The sequence below is a fragment of the Bradysia coprophila genome, chromosome IV (assembly GCF_014529535.1).
Source record: "Bradysia coprophila strain Holo2 chromosome IV, BU_Bcop_v1, whole genome shotgun sequence".
NCBI lineage: Eukaryota > Metazoa > Arthropoda > Insecta > Diptera > Sciaridae > Bradysia > Bradysia coprophila.
In genome coordinates, this window is record NC_050738.1 from 15,024,991 (window position 1) to 15,043,518 (window position 18,528).

The 18,528-nt window shown below is 31.8% G+C and overlaps 1 protein-coding gene across 1 annotated transcript in view; it reads left to right on the plus strand.

The window, feature by feature from the left end:
* Window positions 1–529: 529 nt before the first annotated feature.
* Window positions 530–18,528, plus strand: part of LOC119066449 (putative transcription factor SOX-15) — a 42,114-nt gene continuing 24,115 nt past the window's right edge. The window contains exon 1 of the mRNA XM_037168950.1: window positions 530–1,133. Coding sequence (XP_037024845.1) covers window positions 1,090–1,133 — 44 coding nt within the window. The 5' untranslated portion in view covers window positions 530–1,089. The remainder of the gene's footprint in view (window positions 1,134–18,528) is intronic.

Here is an 18,528-nt window from a genome sequence, read left to right on the forward strand (position 1 = left end):
CTTATATCAAAAGAAGTAACAGACTCGAATTATACTGGCGATATGTTTGTCGTCTGCGAAAGGCTATTTTGTAACAGGATTTCTCCATAGAATATCATTGATTAATGAGACTTGAAGTTGATTTACACGACAATAACAAATCTTAAAACATTGGAAGTAAACAAATACGCACACACCACTACGAGTGCAATATTTTCATGAAAAATCTGAGGTGAATTAAGTATTTAATTTAATAAATAAAATATCCAATGATTTCTGTGTTTATCTCTTTTTGCAATCATGTCATATACATTCATCTCCACATTCAGGTAACTCAACCCATAAAATCAGTTATGTTCCACAAGATCATCCATATCATATTGTCTCTATTTCTTCAGCTCAATATGACGAAAACTTTATAAGACTGTATACTTCTTTCGCGTTTTAATGCGCCATGTTATAAAAATTTTATATTGTCTGACTCTTTCTGCTGGCTAACCACACACCTGTAACCAGGTACGATACAGTCAACTGTTGAATCGAAAAGTTTATTTAGTCATGGATTGGTATTCGTGCGAGCAAAACGTCCGTTGAAAATTCATTTTTACGATCGACAATTTTTCATTTTAATTTTTAATTTTCATTTGTTGTTTTTGCATTTGACTCTGAGTTTATTGTTTATCTTTGTTTTATGTCGACGATATAATTTTGAAAACTATTTTGACTATTTTATCGGTTTGACGGTGTTTTGATTGGTTTTTTTAATGTTGTTCGGAATACTTACCACTCGGATATAAAACATACAAGAGTATTATTGATGGATGATGTGTTCACTAAAAACTTATGAAGAATTTTTTCTAGCGAAAATTATGTGCATAATTAAACATTTACGAATTAATTGAATAATTAAGTGAATAATAATTACTATATTGCTGGTGTGTACTATCTTAACATATTTTTTTCTTACTACGGAGAGTAGAAAAATTTTGTGACTGTTTTTATACCACATGTGAATAGAACACTTTATATATTGAATCACTTATCCTTGGATTTAGTGAATTTGCATTATTATTTTTTACTGAACATATTTTGCAATAAATTCTTAAAATAATGGAGACGGATAATGATAAGCACGAGAACTACCACAATTACAAGTGAGTAATACATGAGAACATTTTTACATTTTAATTTATATTTGAAAGATTAAAATTCATAAAGTCCTGCAAATTTATGTAGGTAGGTGATGTATATCGCTGAAAAACACTGTACAAGTAGTTCGTTGCTCGGTTGAAGCCATAAAATCTTTAAACTTCTGATAGTTAAACTCTGGTGTACACAGCATACATAAATTCAAGTTATATGTGCTACCTCTACCAAATCTTATCTTAATTAGCATAAAATTGAAACTAAGATGATTATGCAGTTTAACTAACGTTTGCTTAGTAAATACCGCATACGCTATACACTAGTTCATAAAAGTTCACTAAAAATTCTTTTTTTCTTTTCAATTCTTTTTTTTTCTTCTATATCAGTAAATAAATGCGGCGTTATGATATATTTACTCAGTATTTAATGTTCGACGCAGGTACATTTTATATTTATTTATCAACGGTTTAAATTGACTTCTGACCTAAATTTCTAATGAATATTCAATCAATTTGTTGGAAATGCAAATTTTTATTTTGTGATTACCACCCAAAGAATGTCTTATTGTTTGTTTCAAGAAAGGTTATTGAATTGAATGCGATTTTCTTTCGTTAACAGAGCTATCAAAGCTTTGACTATCGAACCAATTTTGGTTTAGCAATGATTCGAAGAAAAAATTGCATCAAATTCAGCTTGAACCTCGAATAAATTCACTTAAAAAACTCCATTTTATGTAAAGGTCATTAAGTTCATGTGCATATCTAAGTGCGCCCTGTCGGAAGTAATTGGTTTTGAATTTAAAATTGAATGAATGGCAATGGAATGGTTTATTCACCTGATAAATAATTTACCATATTTTTGAACTCCCATTTGGAATAAACAGATGAATCCGACAATCTGCCATCGAATATTCAAATATATGACATTGTGAAGTTACAACATCTCCGTGTTACGAATCGTATACCTCATATCAGAATATTGAAACTTATCGTTAATAGAAGCTCGAGTGAAAACAGTGTACCCTAGAAACGTATCTTCTTTTTAACAAATTCCACATATTCAACCCATGTTTACTTGCGTTTCTTAGACTTTGAGGTATTCGATTTGGCCTTTACACAAAAAAACGCGGACATTCTGCACTTCAGTGTACTTTATGTCCAATACATTTTATGTGGATCTTCTTGTGGGTTGAAAGAACAGTAAAGGGAATCGTATCAGATAAATACCTCTAAGCTAGTTTTATCGGGTGTAGTCTCGAAACACACGCAAAAGTCCACTCGACAGTTTCATTGTGAGCTTTTCAGTTGAAAGTTTCAAAAAATCTTACAAATTTGGATGATCGATGGAAGTAATGGAGTTTAGAAACTAAGGGTAAAATCTATTACAATTTAGTACTTTTCTTCATTAAAAGACTGCTGTCACTGAATTATTTTTTCATGAACAAACTTCACTGCTGTGACATTTCATGGGAATGAATCAATGTGAAGTTGTTACACAAAAAAATAGTCCAGTGAGATTGAAGTACTATAAAAAAATGTGGTGCCTCTACAGGCCAACCGACTAGGCGAAGAGACCCGATAATAATACTGGTCATATGCTTGCCGTCTGCAGCAGTTTTAAATAGGTCCTAGTTAAAATTCTCAGATCGAATCAAGTAAAGGATTCGATAACTATTCCTGATTCACCTGCTGTCTATGTTAAAAATGATAAGAGTCGACCTAAGGACTTAACAGCTCCATTGATTTGAGTTGAATCAATTGAAACTGTTGAATCGAATCTCCTAATGTTTTCGAGACGTTTTCTTACTCAAGATTCCGTTAAAAATGTGCAAGTCAACTGCCCGCACACAAATAAATTTGGTGGTGTGAAAACTCCCGTAATTATTTGACTCATATGTCAGGTGATCACCGCGTTCACAAGATGATCATATTTTTGTTAATCGTTAATTACGCGTCGTCATCAAATTATGCTGCTACCTCATTAGACTTCTCAAAATTTATGGATCGAGATAACAAATTTACACACCTCGTATTTGCTTAGCAATTAAAAAAATAATTTTACGCAACTAGCAAAAATTATTTGTTAAAACGGCTTAAGCGCACGATAACATCCAATTTTATCTTTAGTTAAATATTTATTTTACTTAAACTTTATGTATGATGACGTACGCGATCCAAAGAATCGTGTTTTGTATATCCAAAAGAAATTAAAGTTGGTTAGACTATCCGAAATTGTATCCGAAGATTAAGTTGTCTTGAAGCTGTTTTGAAGTTGTTTTGAAGTTGTTTTGAAGCGGTTTTGAAGAGTCTAAAATAATATTAATGAAAATGAACTGCAATAACAACTGAATATAACCGCAACTTTTGAGAAGACATTTTAGATCAGAAGTCAACATTACATCAAGATAAGAAACACGTCTTCATTTTAAAGTAAATAATCCACATAAGATGATATAAAGTTACACGTTTTGAACAAATAATTTTTTTTATGATTAAATTTTTGAAAGAACCATTTAAGCGTGCCATATGTGAAAGATGTGTGTATATGAAGCAGTTGATGATACTATAAAAAAACCGAAATTAAAAAGCGTAACAGCAAAACTAAATTTTACCTCTTTTGGACCATAATATTTTAAAAACTAATAAACAAATTTCGTGTAAACATGCGAAAACGGTAACTGTTTTTGATTTACGTTTTTTTACTCTGTTAAAAATCAGGTTCTGTTTAAATCCTGTTTGGAAAAGGTTTTTTATCTGTTTCGAGTAAACGATTTTGTTGTTTTTTTTTATGTTAGTCCCATTATCACTTTATTTGGCTTTATTTAAATCAGGTTTTTATTAAATTTTGCAATTCTGTTTTTATTTTATTGTCATATCACTTACTTAAAGATTAAATATACAAATATTGATATAAGTTGATAAGATTTCGTATTCCAATTTAGTCAAACAATTCAATATTTTGTACAAGTTATTTTCGAAAGTTTTGTGGTTTTAGTTCTAACTAGAGTTTCTTTTCCATTTTCGAATTCAATGGTTTGTAGGAAAAAGTTAGTAGTTCAAAATAGTTATAAATCCAGTAAGTGTGAATACATATCTGTTATCGACAGGGACGAATAGAATTAAATAAATACCTCTAGTTAACGTCGTCTTATATAGTAAAAATCATCTTATAACAAGTAAAAAAAAAAAAAATCTTATAACAAATGAAGTGAGAGATTTCAATCTGACGAAAACACTTAGATCGAATGAAGTAATAGATTCGACAACTGCCCTAACGATGTTCTTGCCGTCTGTAAAAGGTTGAAGTACAGTACAAAGGTTGTATTTTAATAAAAACGTATCAATGGAATTACGATGGAAAATGTATTTAGTCGGGTGAGTGCTCCCTCAGCTACACTCTCGTATCCATTTCCCATCGTTCCTCACATAGATAACGTAATCTACTATAATGACATAGGAGTTTTTGCTTGAGACTCCCATGTTGGGAGTTTTTTTCTTCGATTTAGAACATTGTTCTAAATCAAAAAATGTTTTACAACATTACTCAAAATAGTGCCGAATATCTTATAGATTTCATTAAACACAGTTTTTCTTATATTCTACCGACAATAAGTCAAGGTAACGAGACAAGAGATAAAAAGATGAAAAGTCGAGTTTTGTGTGAGGCGAATCCGAGGTCAATAATCACACGAAAACGCGACTTTCCACTTTTAACCCGAGATTTATAAATGTAATTAAAGTTGTAAGCTTTTCTGACATTTAGTCCAAGATATACAAAAATCGGTGCATTTACGAGACGCGAGACAGGTTGTAGATTAATTCCAAAACTACTAACTTACAAATTTACATCTAAGAGCTAATCATTGAGTCATATATTGAGTCGATGATTGTTCGTAGGCTACCCTTTTGATATGTGGGATTGTGCGAGTTACCGTCAATTTACTTTTACTCTAAACACCTTACACTTGCCATAATAACATTGAATGTCCCACAGCACATTTAAACATTTTATTACATCCCCACAACCCGTGAACCAAATTTTTTGCTTTTTTAAATTCCTCTCATTCCTTAGAATGTCTTTTAGGAGTAAAAACTGTCCTTTTTTTGTAATTTTTAACAATTTTCCGATCAAATTTTTGTTTATTTGTTTATATCTTCGTTCTTTTTGCGTTTTTTTACGAGTTCGGTTGTAGCCACTTGCTTTACATTTACGGTAATTTTAAGATAAAGATAAATGAACGGAGTTGTGTGTCCATTCCTTGATCTAAACTTAAGTTTAAATATTTTCTGCACCAAGCATTTTTTGTGTGTTTCGATTTTTATGCATTACTTTCCAAAGAAGTTAATTTGCCCATGTAGTATAGTTGCAGTCGGATGAAGATTTACTATGAGTTTCATAGCAACAGTTATACATTTTGTATTTATTTCTACCGAAAGACTTCTAAACCATACTAAGCACCTTTCTTAGTTGTCAGCTAAATTGAGATTTTAAAAACAACAAACGAGCCAGTCAATGTTCATTTAACGATAAAGACGAATTATAGCTAAGGTATATATAAAGAATAAACGACTTTCGCTCGCTTAGTTTTGGACGTATAGCTCTGCATAATCTATCAAATATGTCATAGTAAATTCCTCTCTTTTCATTTTAAATTACATATCTTATCCTTGATTTTTCCTTATAAGCATAGTAGTTTATAGCATGCATAAATTCAAGTCAACAAATCACTGCGACATTATTATTATTTTGAATGTATATTTCCAGCATTTACGCATAGTAATGAGTCAAATAAACTCAAATGTTGGATCATTTTTTACATAATTTTTGAAAAAAAAAATATCAGACAAAATTTATGTTATTTCATACGCCAAAAACCCCAAAAAAAACTCTAAACTGAAAATATTAAACAACAGGAAATGACACCTTCTTATTTGATTGTAACCTCCAAACAAACAAATAAACAAACATATGAGAGGCAACTCAAGTCACATTATCGTTGGACATATATGCATAGTTTATACATGAAGCTCAGTGTATTAGACACATACAGATAAATATTTTTAAAAAAAATTATTTTGTCCTCGGCATTTTAATAATATGTTTTTTTCATTAAACAGATTGACAGTCAACTAACTAACTAACTTGCCAAAGATACAAATGAATTTTGATGACTTTTATTTTTTGTCTAATTGGTGCAGTCCAATCTTTTGATTCTTTAAGAAATCGGTGATATCATTTCTATTAGGGGAATTTCAATCAACTTGTCAATACTGAGTTATATGTCGTAGGACCATTCAAATATTGTGGTGTGCATGTTCAGGTTCAGGAGAGACAGAGAGAGAACGCATCCTCATTCCCAAATAATGAAGTCCCCAGAAACGATTAATCATATGCACGACAAGCTCAATAAAAGCGATGCGGAATTTGTGTCATTAAAAAGCTTAACAGTTTTCATTCCTGATTCTGGACTAGTAGTTCATTTTCTTGTAGAACGTCTGCAAATTGGTATTTGTCAGTTCAAACTCTTATGGAATCTTCTGTTATCAACAGCAAAAATGAGCGATGACAAGCGATTAATATGGTCTTATTGTACTAAAATAATCTGTTTAACAAATGAAGTAAAAGATTTTGTGTTTAAGCCGACACTTTAACAAAAGAAGTAATAGATTTAATTGGTGATTATCATTATATGCTTGCAGTTTCCAAACGGTTAGAGTGCATCATTAGTAAGCATATTCTGATTCAACCCGCTTTCAGAATTGAATGTTCGAATAAATACCACAAAACAAACTTCTTTGGCCCAAAACATTTGAGAGCGATCACATATTTCGTGAGCACTTTTGTGGGTGGGTCTCCAAAAAGAGCAAAACAATTGTTTACATTTCCTATTAATTTAGAAATGAGTGGGTTAAACTGCCGTGGAATCATCCTTAAGTCCACCTTTGCAATCGATCTAGACTGATTGATGTCGGATTCCGTGCGGTGGTATCAATTCCGTAAAATGTTTATTTTGGAAGATATAAAAAGAAAAGGTCAAAATTGATATCATATTTTTCGGCGATATATTTATTACATAAAATCGAAATCAAAATTGAAAATGAATCAGAGGGAAAAAAAACGTTTATTTTCAAATTATATCAAATAATTCATTTCATAAACTGACATTAAAACATTTCAACATAAAAAATCGATTTTTGTTGGAGATTTTTTTTTTGTTTTAAGTTTTTTTCATTCTTCAAATATTCCATATCAAAATTCTGATCGTTTTGTATATAACTGATGGATTTGGCAATAAATCAAAGCCGCGTGACATATATCCTTCGACTGTCGATTTTTTTTTCTTCTCCGTTCTTGTGTATATGCTTATGCTGTTGTCGTAGTTTAAATTTTAAAGGACTGGAAATTTATTAAGGGTCTAACACGACATATAAAAATAGTTTTTTGTTCAATAATTTTTTTTAATGGTCGGTAGTTCTTCTGAGTATTTGATGGAAGACAGTGAAATAAAAAAAAATCGATTCCTCCCAACACACATTGCATACCAAAAAACGATATTTGCAATATTTATACTGACCGATTCGTCGTTGTGTGAATTCTGAGAACGAATTCGCTGGTAACGAAATGCAGACAACTAAATTGTGAAAATTTTGGAAAATATTTTTACGGCTTTTTAGAATACCTATTTAAGGAATACGTTCAGCATTTAATTAAAGGTGAAGCGACAAAGGGTATCTGTATGCATGCATAGGGTTACCGAAATATTTTTTAATCAAAAATTTGGTTGATATTAAAAAAAAATAAGTTTCCTATATATGAACAAAAAAAAACATATACGAAAACGAAACGTTCATTTCCGACTGCTATAAACATATCCGTTGAATTTTAATTCGGTTGGTGTATGTTATTCTTTCAAATTTATATTTTATAATATGTTTGAGTGGAATTAATTACCGCCGGTGTCGTATATGATTTCTGTGATTTAACTGATACGAGAGAAATAAATAAATCTTAAAATGTTAAAATTTAATTGGCAACCTACTCAGAGCATAAGCTCTATAACTCAACTACGCTATTTTTGCAAATTCTGTTACGTTATTCGATGTCATTCATAGTAGTCAGAGATTTAAGATCTCAGTTTTAAAATCAAATGTTAATTTACCTATCAAAAGCTAATTTTGAGTTTGTATCTCTTAATGTATGGCACGATCCGTATATCTTAACTTCCTATCAAGTGTAGGACATTTGAAATCATGCCTAAATATGATATATGAATGAATCAACGATTGATGTTGATGCAGAACATTGAATTACGAGGTGAGGAATGCCAATGAGCCATTTTGGTAAGTTCCATCATAAAATGATCAGTGCACAACACCTGCATTCATTTTGAAATGAACTTTGAACTAAATTTCATGTGTTTCCTGTGTTCAAGTTAAAAACGAGTCTCGAAAAGTAAGAGAACTAAATTATAAAATTTCATTCATCCATGACATGTATGATATCTCGAAAATGAATTTCAATAGAGAAATACGTTAGGCGTGAGTTTCATCGGCATTTCTTACCTCCTAATCGCGGCAGAGTGCCGTGCTCCTAATGAAATACTGTCTGGCAAGCAAAATGAATGTAAATCATCGAATCTACTAATAAAAATTTATTCCAATGGTTTTAACAACACATCAACATAACAACTTTAATTTTGTACAAAATTGTAAACAAAAATATTGGAATTCTACACGCCAGATTGTTAAACCACTTCAAGTGTCAATGCATATTGCAAAAAATTTGGTTGATTTTGAATTCGTTGAAATGTTTGAAGTGTTTGGCCAAAATATTCCAAGAAAATCCTTCGTAAGTGGTAATGTTCAATCGAACGCCTTGTGTCAATGGGGATTGTAAAGTTAATCGAATCTACTACTTCTTTTGTTCTAAATAGTTTCACCGTTTTGATGTTGCTGCTTCATTAGTTTCAACATTTATTTTATTATAAGACCACACTAGCCAGAGCTAACTAGCTTATTTTTTATGTCGTTGTTGATAACAGATGACAGTGTCAGACCTAGTCGCTTTCTTTAATAAACTTTGCCAACGAAGATCTTACCTGAACCTTAATATAAACCATGCTTAATCAACAATAGAAAGAATGGTGTCGGTTTTCATATTTCTGAGAGGTAAGAAAATTCGAACTCATTAACCCCATGAAGGTGGAAGTATAAAAACCAACGACTGGATAATTGTTCATAATTTTTGTGAAATGAACATCTTAAAACTATAAATAACATCATTGTGTCAATGTCAACGAGTCAATATAATGTCCAATAAATTGATTGTTTCGTATGTACATTGTACACAGTAGTTCATACCAGTAATGTTTCGTCCAAATTGTATGCAAAATAACAATGAAAAGTTTTGTTGTTCGGCGCTTGGTTCGGACTCCTAACAACATATTTTCTACACTTATAAGACACATAATTTTATAATGTTAATATTATTTACTTTCGAACAAAAGACAACAAAAGTTCAACAACAAAATGGTAAATAGTTTGCGCTAGAAGTATAACTATAGTATGAAATGATAGGTGCAAAGCACACATACACCGTGTGCATTGACAAATTGTATAATTTCAATACAATAATCAATTGTTTTCGCATAGGCACACTCATTCAAATGAATATATATATGCTTACCAGGCCAAAGACCATTTCACATCAGAGACATACTGTCTTCGATGTCGCGTCTCTAATATTGAAATACGTTTTATACGAAGTGTATTTTTTCTGCTTTATGTTTCATTTGGATAGGTACAATATAGATAGATATATCTATCAACACAACAAAGAAAGTATTTATTTTTCTGCTTTATTGTGTTTCGATATCGAAATGACGCTATACTTCTTGCTGCTTTTTTGTTGATAGGAAAAGGACAAAATATCGGTGCCATTGTATTGTCTTTCGAGCGTAAATTTTGCACAACCACTTCAGGTTATTTACACTAAATAAGTTTATTGTAAATAAAATTGGTTGATAATTATTCACCGTTTCAAGTTCAAATGTCTCAGACGTTTTGATATGGGCAATGTCAAGTAGTAGATTAATTGGGCGACGCATGCCGCAAATCATTGAACCGGCACTGCATATTCGTCATCAGTTCATCATTCTTTTCAGGCTATTTTTTTAGAAAGGAATTCTTAAAAAGAAATATCGAGATTTAAGCTGACACGAATGTGGAAAAGAGAACCGTATTGGATGTGTTGGTCGATGGAGTGTGAAAGATTCAAAGTTTTAGAGGAATCGAATACTATACCCTTCATATTCCTCTACTGAAAGCTTTACACGACAATGGATAAAAAGTTAAATAGTCGAGTTTACGTGTGAAATTTGATCATCTGAGACGAAGCCGAGTTTTGTAAGGGTTAGTTGCGTTACAAATTTCGTCATTTCTGAGGCATGAAGTGAGCTGTGTTGGCTATGTTTTGCGGTAACAAATCAGTCTATAAATTTTCTAATACTCAGGAGACTCAGTGCTTTTATACCAACAAGAATTGGAATTTTTAGCCTGCGAACTGTGACTTGTGTGATCGAAGAAATTGGCGGTTAGTTGCGTTACACGTTTTTAACTTTTCGAAATATTTTCACCAAATGTAAAATTTTTTTTCTAAAAGCTATGGTGAAGACGTGCAGTTTAAGCCCAATATGAGGTTGGTAGCATAAAATTTGTGGAAGATATGTCTGTAAAAGTGATATTTTTCGGGGGTCAGAAATAGCCAGAAATATTTTTTTCCCACAGAAAATGTTGCTTTGGATCAAAACCGTTTAAAAAAATGGCTACAAATTTTTTCGAGATAACCTCGACGAGTTAAAATTCGAGGATGACGCTTATCACCACTGGGAAGCTGTTTTCACCTACTTCACTCACTCAACTAACCTCATCGACCCAAAGTTATATTTCTCGTGAAGTCATATGCTGTAGCTTTCGAATGACAGCGATCTTCAGTTTTTAAATGAAAAATGTAATTCCGACAACTTTTGGATCGAGGTAAAATTACTTCGAAGCTGAATGAACCAAAAATCTTCTAAAAATTTAATTTCGTGTTAATTTGGTGCAATTGTGGAATTATAGCGTTCGGATCTACAGTGATACAAGTTTACAGAAATCATTTGAGATTTATTGAGAATATCTCGGATTGTCGAATACAGAAAAACACTTTTTGATCATATCTCCCCGAGACATTATGCAAATGACCTCATATTGGTGTCAAACTACGCGTCTTGTCAATAGCTTTCAGCAAAAATAAAGTTTAGTGAAATCGGTTCAGGTTACGTGAGATAAGCTAGCATTTTCATAAATTTGCTAAAAACAAGTATACATTTTTATGGAGGTATCTCCCCGAGATTTTCGGCCACCTACCTACCTAATATGGGGCGTCTGGTCAACAGCTTTCAAGGAAAAAAAAGTTCACCGAAATCGGTTTTCATTTGGTGAAAGTCTCAAATTAGCTGGAATTACCCATATGCTTCCACATGCCTCATGCGTCGCAAACCGTTCTTTTCATGTTTCAAGTACTAATTTCGACGCCATCAGTATGTAAAATCCATTAAATAACTCGGGATAAAAAGATGAAAAATTTCATTTTCGTATGTTTATTGACCTCGGCTACGCCGAAATCTACTTTCCAACTTTTTATCCCTAGTCATGTAACAGTATTTTTGTAATGGATTTTACATGTTGAGGGCGTCTAGAAAGGCATGAAACATGAAAAGTACGGTTTTCCCTTTTTTTGTTTTCGCTAGGTGAGAAATAAGCTACTTTCGACCCTAGGGAAAGTAAAAGAACGTAAAAATCAATTTTTTCTGGGGCTTTGTTAAAAAGGGACGCATATTGAGGGAAGGAAAATACAGAGGACAGGCAGATGCCGCACGGGTGATCGGAAATATGTATAAAACTGCTATTGAAGCTCATGTAGCTCTCCTTATAGCTCAGGATATGCTAAAAACCGGCAACGACGCTCAGCTATCTATTAGATATCAAAGAAAGTGTCCTGATTGTGTTGTTTTGTATTGTAAAATTATTATTATTTAAATAAATACAGCAAACGTTTTATTTTTCAAAAATAAACACAACAACATTTTCCACAACATAAACCAAAGCAAAGGCCTGCAAAAAAAGTATTATATTGTCAATTACATAAAATATAGCTCCTTACGTCCACATTATACTATATGGACCATGCATGGCATATTGAAGCTCATGTCTATATGTTTAATGTGTGTATATCCATATGCACATTGTATGCATATGTATACACAGCTATAACCTTTATGGAACAAGAGAAAAAAGAGTCAAGATTAAATAGACACCACCGGAGAAAAATGGGAACTGGATTCAACTTCTTAAGAAGTTGTTATAAATATTTTGTTTTATCATATATTTTATAGTCGGCAAGACGTTTGCTTTCGCGCGGTTTCTTCTTTTAAAATATAATATTCCATACCATCAATACAAGATGCGACCTCTTAAATTTTCTTTCTAGCAATAATTTCTGATTTCATGATACCCAACTTCAGCAGCGAATATTCGTATTTTTATATTTTAACATTTTTTTTATATATAAAATATTCTTGTGTGTTGTGTGTGTTTTAAGGAATTTCGTAACATTGTTAAAGTCGTAAATCTGTCCACCTTGTGACATTACATTGCGTTTTTACTATGCGTTTTTATTTCAGTTGACTCTTTTTTTTCTCATTTTGTATTTTGGTTTTTTCTTTTCTTTTATATCATCGTTCGGTCGGGTTGATCGAAGTTTGGCAGTATTTGAACCAGACCGAATTTATATAAATTTGCAAGTTCACAGCATGGATTAATGAATGCCATGTCTGTTATTTTTACAGCAATGGGTTTCAAATTGAAACGTTCGCAGAAATTTCTTTGTGTCGACGGTTCCGAACGTTTCTGGTGACCGGCGAAAGACCGTTTTACCAGAAATCTTTTTTCCATTTGCATCTAATTAACCTTCTAGACACGCTATGTGTATCACTGTTAAATCTTTGAATCTGTTTCCTCTTTTGTTTAAATTATAGCCTCGTCTTATAAACACAAAATCTTTTACTTCATTTGTTTAACATTTAATTGTATTAATTATATCTCACTAACCTTAGTTTATCGTTTATTTTTGTAGTTGCTATAGATAACATATGAGCCCCAAGGTCTCAGAGTCGCTGCTAGTTCAATATTATCTTTAGAGAATGAATGTATCTGAATGAAATAACGTTAAGCTTATATTTCAGTATGCATGTAAAGATGCTCAGAATTTAAAAAATGAATTTTTCCTAACTATCAATGCTAACCTTCAATCCTCTGTTACGTTAATTTTCCTAAATCAAAATTGTTCCGAAGGTTCATTAAAATTTACGAAACGACACTTCTGAAACGTGTCGCCATCGGATCATATAGATTCGAAATTGCATTTTCCCGAAGTTGTCACGACGGTGCCTTATCAGCAAAAAAAAACTATTGCCTGTATTGGCGCCTCCATTTGGATAACACCAATGTGACGTGAAACAATGTAAAGATCATTATCACAATTCGGAAAGAGACATAAGCAAGCACAAAACTAAAAATAATAGAAATAATACAAGGTACAAGGTATACACAAACAAGTGCTCATAAACGCAACACCAGTCATGTCGATCATGATCGATACTTCAGAACATTTTTGTTTCGGTATTGAGTTGTCAGCACAACGAGTAGCAGAGGTATTATTTTGCCATTTTCAATGGGACGTCTTTCGATTAATTAAACGCAAGAGACGATTTTGTCGAGGAAAACAGTAAATCGCATATCGATCGGCAGCAATTAGTTATTGAATTGTAATAAATGCTGAATGCCAACGCATAATCTCAATCGTACTGATCCAAACTGAAAATTAAAATGAACTGTTCTCAAAACTGAAAACAAAATAAAAAAAATTAAAACTCTTTTGCGCATAAGACACTTAAAGGTAATCAATTGATATTCAATGCAGCTATTACAAAACAATCAAGAAGACATCATGTCACATTTCATTTTCAATCCTCAAAGAATGTGGTCATTGAGGACTTTTTGCTTTGTTTCTTTTTATATATTTGTCGAAAGCTGATTTAAAAGCTGCTAAGTATAAATGAATTGGTACAAGTGGTGTATAAGATGCTATATTGGAATATATATATACGCTACGACTTTTTGCTTCGAACACCACTGTTATGAGTTGTGTGTTAACATTTTCGTTATTGAGTGATACAGACGAAGTTGTCGGGTTTGTTGACAAAGTTGTACTGATTTCAATAATTTATTTTTTGTTCTAATTTTTTATTATTAATTGTCTTCCAATCAGCACACATTTATCGTTCACATTGTGATTTAGACGCATACTCGTTCAACGCCCGAATATTTAAATTATTTATTTAGCAATGAATACGAATAATGAGTGAAACAAAGAAACAGCACAAAAACAAAGTTTCCTTGATCGTTGAAATGATCTTTGTGCTAATTGCAATGTTTAATTATTATTATCGCGCGAGAATGAGGTTTTAAGTATAGTCTCGTAAAACTCATATATAGAGATTTTTCACTTAAAAATAATTCTGAACATTCCTAAAAAAAATGTCAGGATTTGTTCAGTCTATAAGTATATTAATGAACCTTGTTCAGGACTCAAAAGACAATAGATTTGAGACCATGTATTTCGAACTTTTCGGACTTTTTTTTAAACCAGGAAGCTTATTTTCGTCATCAAAATTTTCAAAGTTCTTGAAAAAAAATGTCCTGCGATTTACCCCTACTCCAAAAGCTCTGTAAACCAAGTTCTGCTCTTGCATTTTGCAGATCAAACGTATACCGTTTAGACTTTTTTCTCTAATGAATTAATTCCCTTCAAGAAGTATGCAAAACGATCAAATGATTTCGTTGTTTACACTAATTAACATACAGCACAGCATACAACAAATTTAAATGTTAATCCAACAGCATAATGTCGAGTTTAACTTCCCATTTAATAACCACTTAACAGTTCGTTAACTTACTAGCATTTCCATGTACAAAAATGTATTAATAAATTTCAGACAGAAAAGAAATCATATTTCCATAACACACACACGTTATAACATTTTCCACTCAATGAGCAAAAAAACGTTTTTCTACCATTGGTGATTTATTAATTACATCGTACCCATCCATATACAACAACCAAAGTTCCATGAAAATAATTCTATACTTGGACAAAGACATTAAATTGCAGTGCAACACACGCGTTGACGCATCGGATCATTTACGTTACGTCGCATCGTATTGCAAACAAACAAAACAAAAATTGTCTAAAAATTAAAAATAATTGGCGGGTGTGTCATTCGAAGACGCATACAAAATATCGATAATGCTCAAAAATGTATGCATCTTTTAACAACATTATTTTTCACACAATCTCTAGACGGATACGATTTCGATATTCACCAAAAAATGTGTTTTTATCTTATCAGCATTAAGCTGATAAGAGTCTTGCTCTGGATAATGAGATACATGTGTGATAGTTGCTATGTCGATCAATTAATGAAATCACCGGACCAATTTTCGAATTGTACTTTATGCGAGTGATCGGTGTTTTATGTGTGCATCATCATTTTTATGCAAGTTGTGCAGAAAATTTACATCCCTCAACGAAAGCTACAGACTTTTTGGCATCTTAGTTGGTTAAAATTAAGCCTCAATAGTACTTACTTGGCGGAATGACATGCGCTTAATGCGAGACTTCATTCACTGAAGGAAGAATACCTGATCTTTCAATTTAACTGACTTTAAGTTTTGAAAAACGCACCAGATAATTAGAAAGTCTCTTTACTACCCAACTGATAAACACATTGATCAGGTCGATCGGAACAAATCTCAGTTAATTAATCTTTTGTTGAATATGAGTTAGAATGTTTCCAATTTGTATGTAGAAGTAGAAACATCCAGAAAATGCCCTTAAACTCTTAAAAAAGGTCTGCGAAAAAATCAGGTGTCTAACAACTCGGACATCCTTTTCGAATGTCCACGGAACCGAGTAGGAATAGCATCTTAACTAAATTAATAATTTTATGTTTGTTTGTGTGGAAAATGAGATATTTTCATATCAAGACTTTGTAAAAATATGTTAGCTGACTAAGTGCACTTGAGATGATTGATTAATTGCTTCAAATTTGTTTTATATATAGCACAATCATAGATTTTGGAATGTACGATTATATGTCAAGATAAGAAGGAACAGTAAAAAAAAATATTTTTTATTTGGAAAAAAAGTTTAATCAAAGTGTATCAGTATGGAAGACGCCTGTAAATTAATTTCGAGTTTCCTGTACAGTAAAAACCTCTTCGAACCTTCCCAGTGGGAACGTGTGTACAATATACCAGTTAGTAGCATCCCAATAATAACCTTACATCAAGGGATCGAGGAATCGTACAAAATTGTTACATTTGTAAGACCCCTGACAGAGCGCTAATAGTGAACTTATGATATTTGAAAATAAAATATTTCATTAATTTAAACGACATCCAGTGAAAATCTTCTTTAACTGACTCTCAGTCAGTAGCTCAATCACGATTTACACCGAATATTGGAGCAGAACATGAACATGATTTTCTTGTTAAATTTTATTTGAAGCAACAGAAAAAAAGTCGAGTTTAATATTTTTGTTGTTGTGTTGCTAATTTTCAATCGCAAGGAAATAACAAATTGTGATTGTTTTCGTTTGGTTGTCGTTTTTTTTTCTGTTGGCTTTAATATCATAGTAAACAAAAAATCAATGTACGGAATGGCATACCTTTGGTATATTATATGTTTGCATGCCATAATCATGTATTAGATATTAAAAAAAACACATCAGCAGGGCATACATTAAACTTCAGTATAGGTAGTTTTTACAATTGTTCAGCCGTATACAATACGGTGCAGCTTGTATTGATATTTCCCAAACACAATGCAAGAAAAATATGCTCAAAACAAGAATTTGTCGTCGATGTAAATTTAATTTCCTGAAAATAATATTCAATTTTTGCAACAAATTAAGTAGCAGAAGTCAGAGACGTGCGAGACCAGCATATAAAATATCTCTTTTTTTCTCGGTTGTTTGTTCAAGTCATTATTTTTAGCTTCATTATATTAAAAGAGACCGTTGCACTTTTAATTCATATATTTATGACAAAATAAATGCGATGCTATTATTAACGAGCAATATAAAAATATAAAATTCAAAAATTTCATTCACGATCACAAAAATGGCGCCCGTAATTTGAAGACCACTTTCAATTTTATTTTGCATCCATCAATATGCAGAAGATGACTTAGGTTTTTAATCAAACAGCCCTACCATATTTATACTCATGAATGCACCTAAAAACTGCACTATTTTGGTGCTAATAAAAGTTAAATATTCATAAGACTGAGGCATAAGACGACATATAAATATAATATTCGCCACAATTAAACATAAGTTTTGTTGAGTCACTTTGCACACTGGACTGACCAAAACTGAACATACACATGATAATCAATACCAATCGCCAAAATGTAGCCGACAGACGCCATATATTCGTTTTTTAGCACGTGTATTGCATTTTAAAAATGATCGATTAACTTGCGATATGTGTGCGCTTAAGATTATAAGTTTAGCCGTAAGTGATGGTTTTGTTGGATTTTTTTTTCTTCTTCATATGAATCCATTGGTGGTATTACATTGAATATGGATTTTTATTTCAGTGCAAAATTTATTTATTTTTTCTTCGAATTTTATAGCGCTTTTAGTGTTTAATTGTCACATTAAATTCTATTGTTAAACCTTGATTGCCACGCCAATAAAAAGAAAATAAATGACAATTCTGTTTGGATTTTTTTTTTGCTTTCCTATACATTGCATGATTTAAGAGGATTAATGCCAACGATATATGAAACTTTAATGGGATGAAAGTTGAGTTTTTGTTTTGTTAATTAATTGTATAAATAATGTTAATTATACAAATGTGGTTCAATATTCCCACGTTTTTAGAGCTATATTGTTGGAAGCGTTGTAAATATTTCAAAAAAGACATAATTTTCGTGCTGATAAGAAGCATATATATATATTACATAAAACGCCAAGGTATGTTCGATTTTTTTAGCTTCACCACAGTTGTCGATATATAACCGTTTCCATTTTTTATTATCAAATAGCTTTTTATTACACCTAGAAAGGAGGAAAAGTAAATTTCAAATTAGATATCTTCGAAGTGAAGAAACTCTAAATTTGATAACAATAGCCACTTGCGAAAAAAAAAACATTGCTTACGTCGTCGATTACACATTATATGTTTATATCGTGATTTAGGTGTTAAGTATAGCTCGGTTCATCGTTATACATGC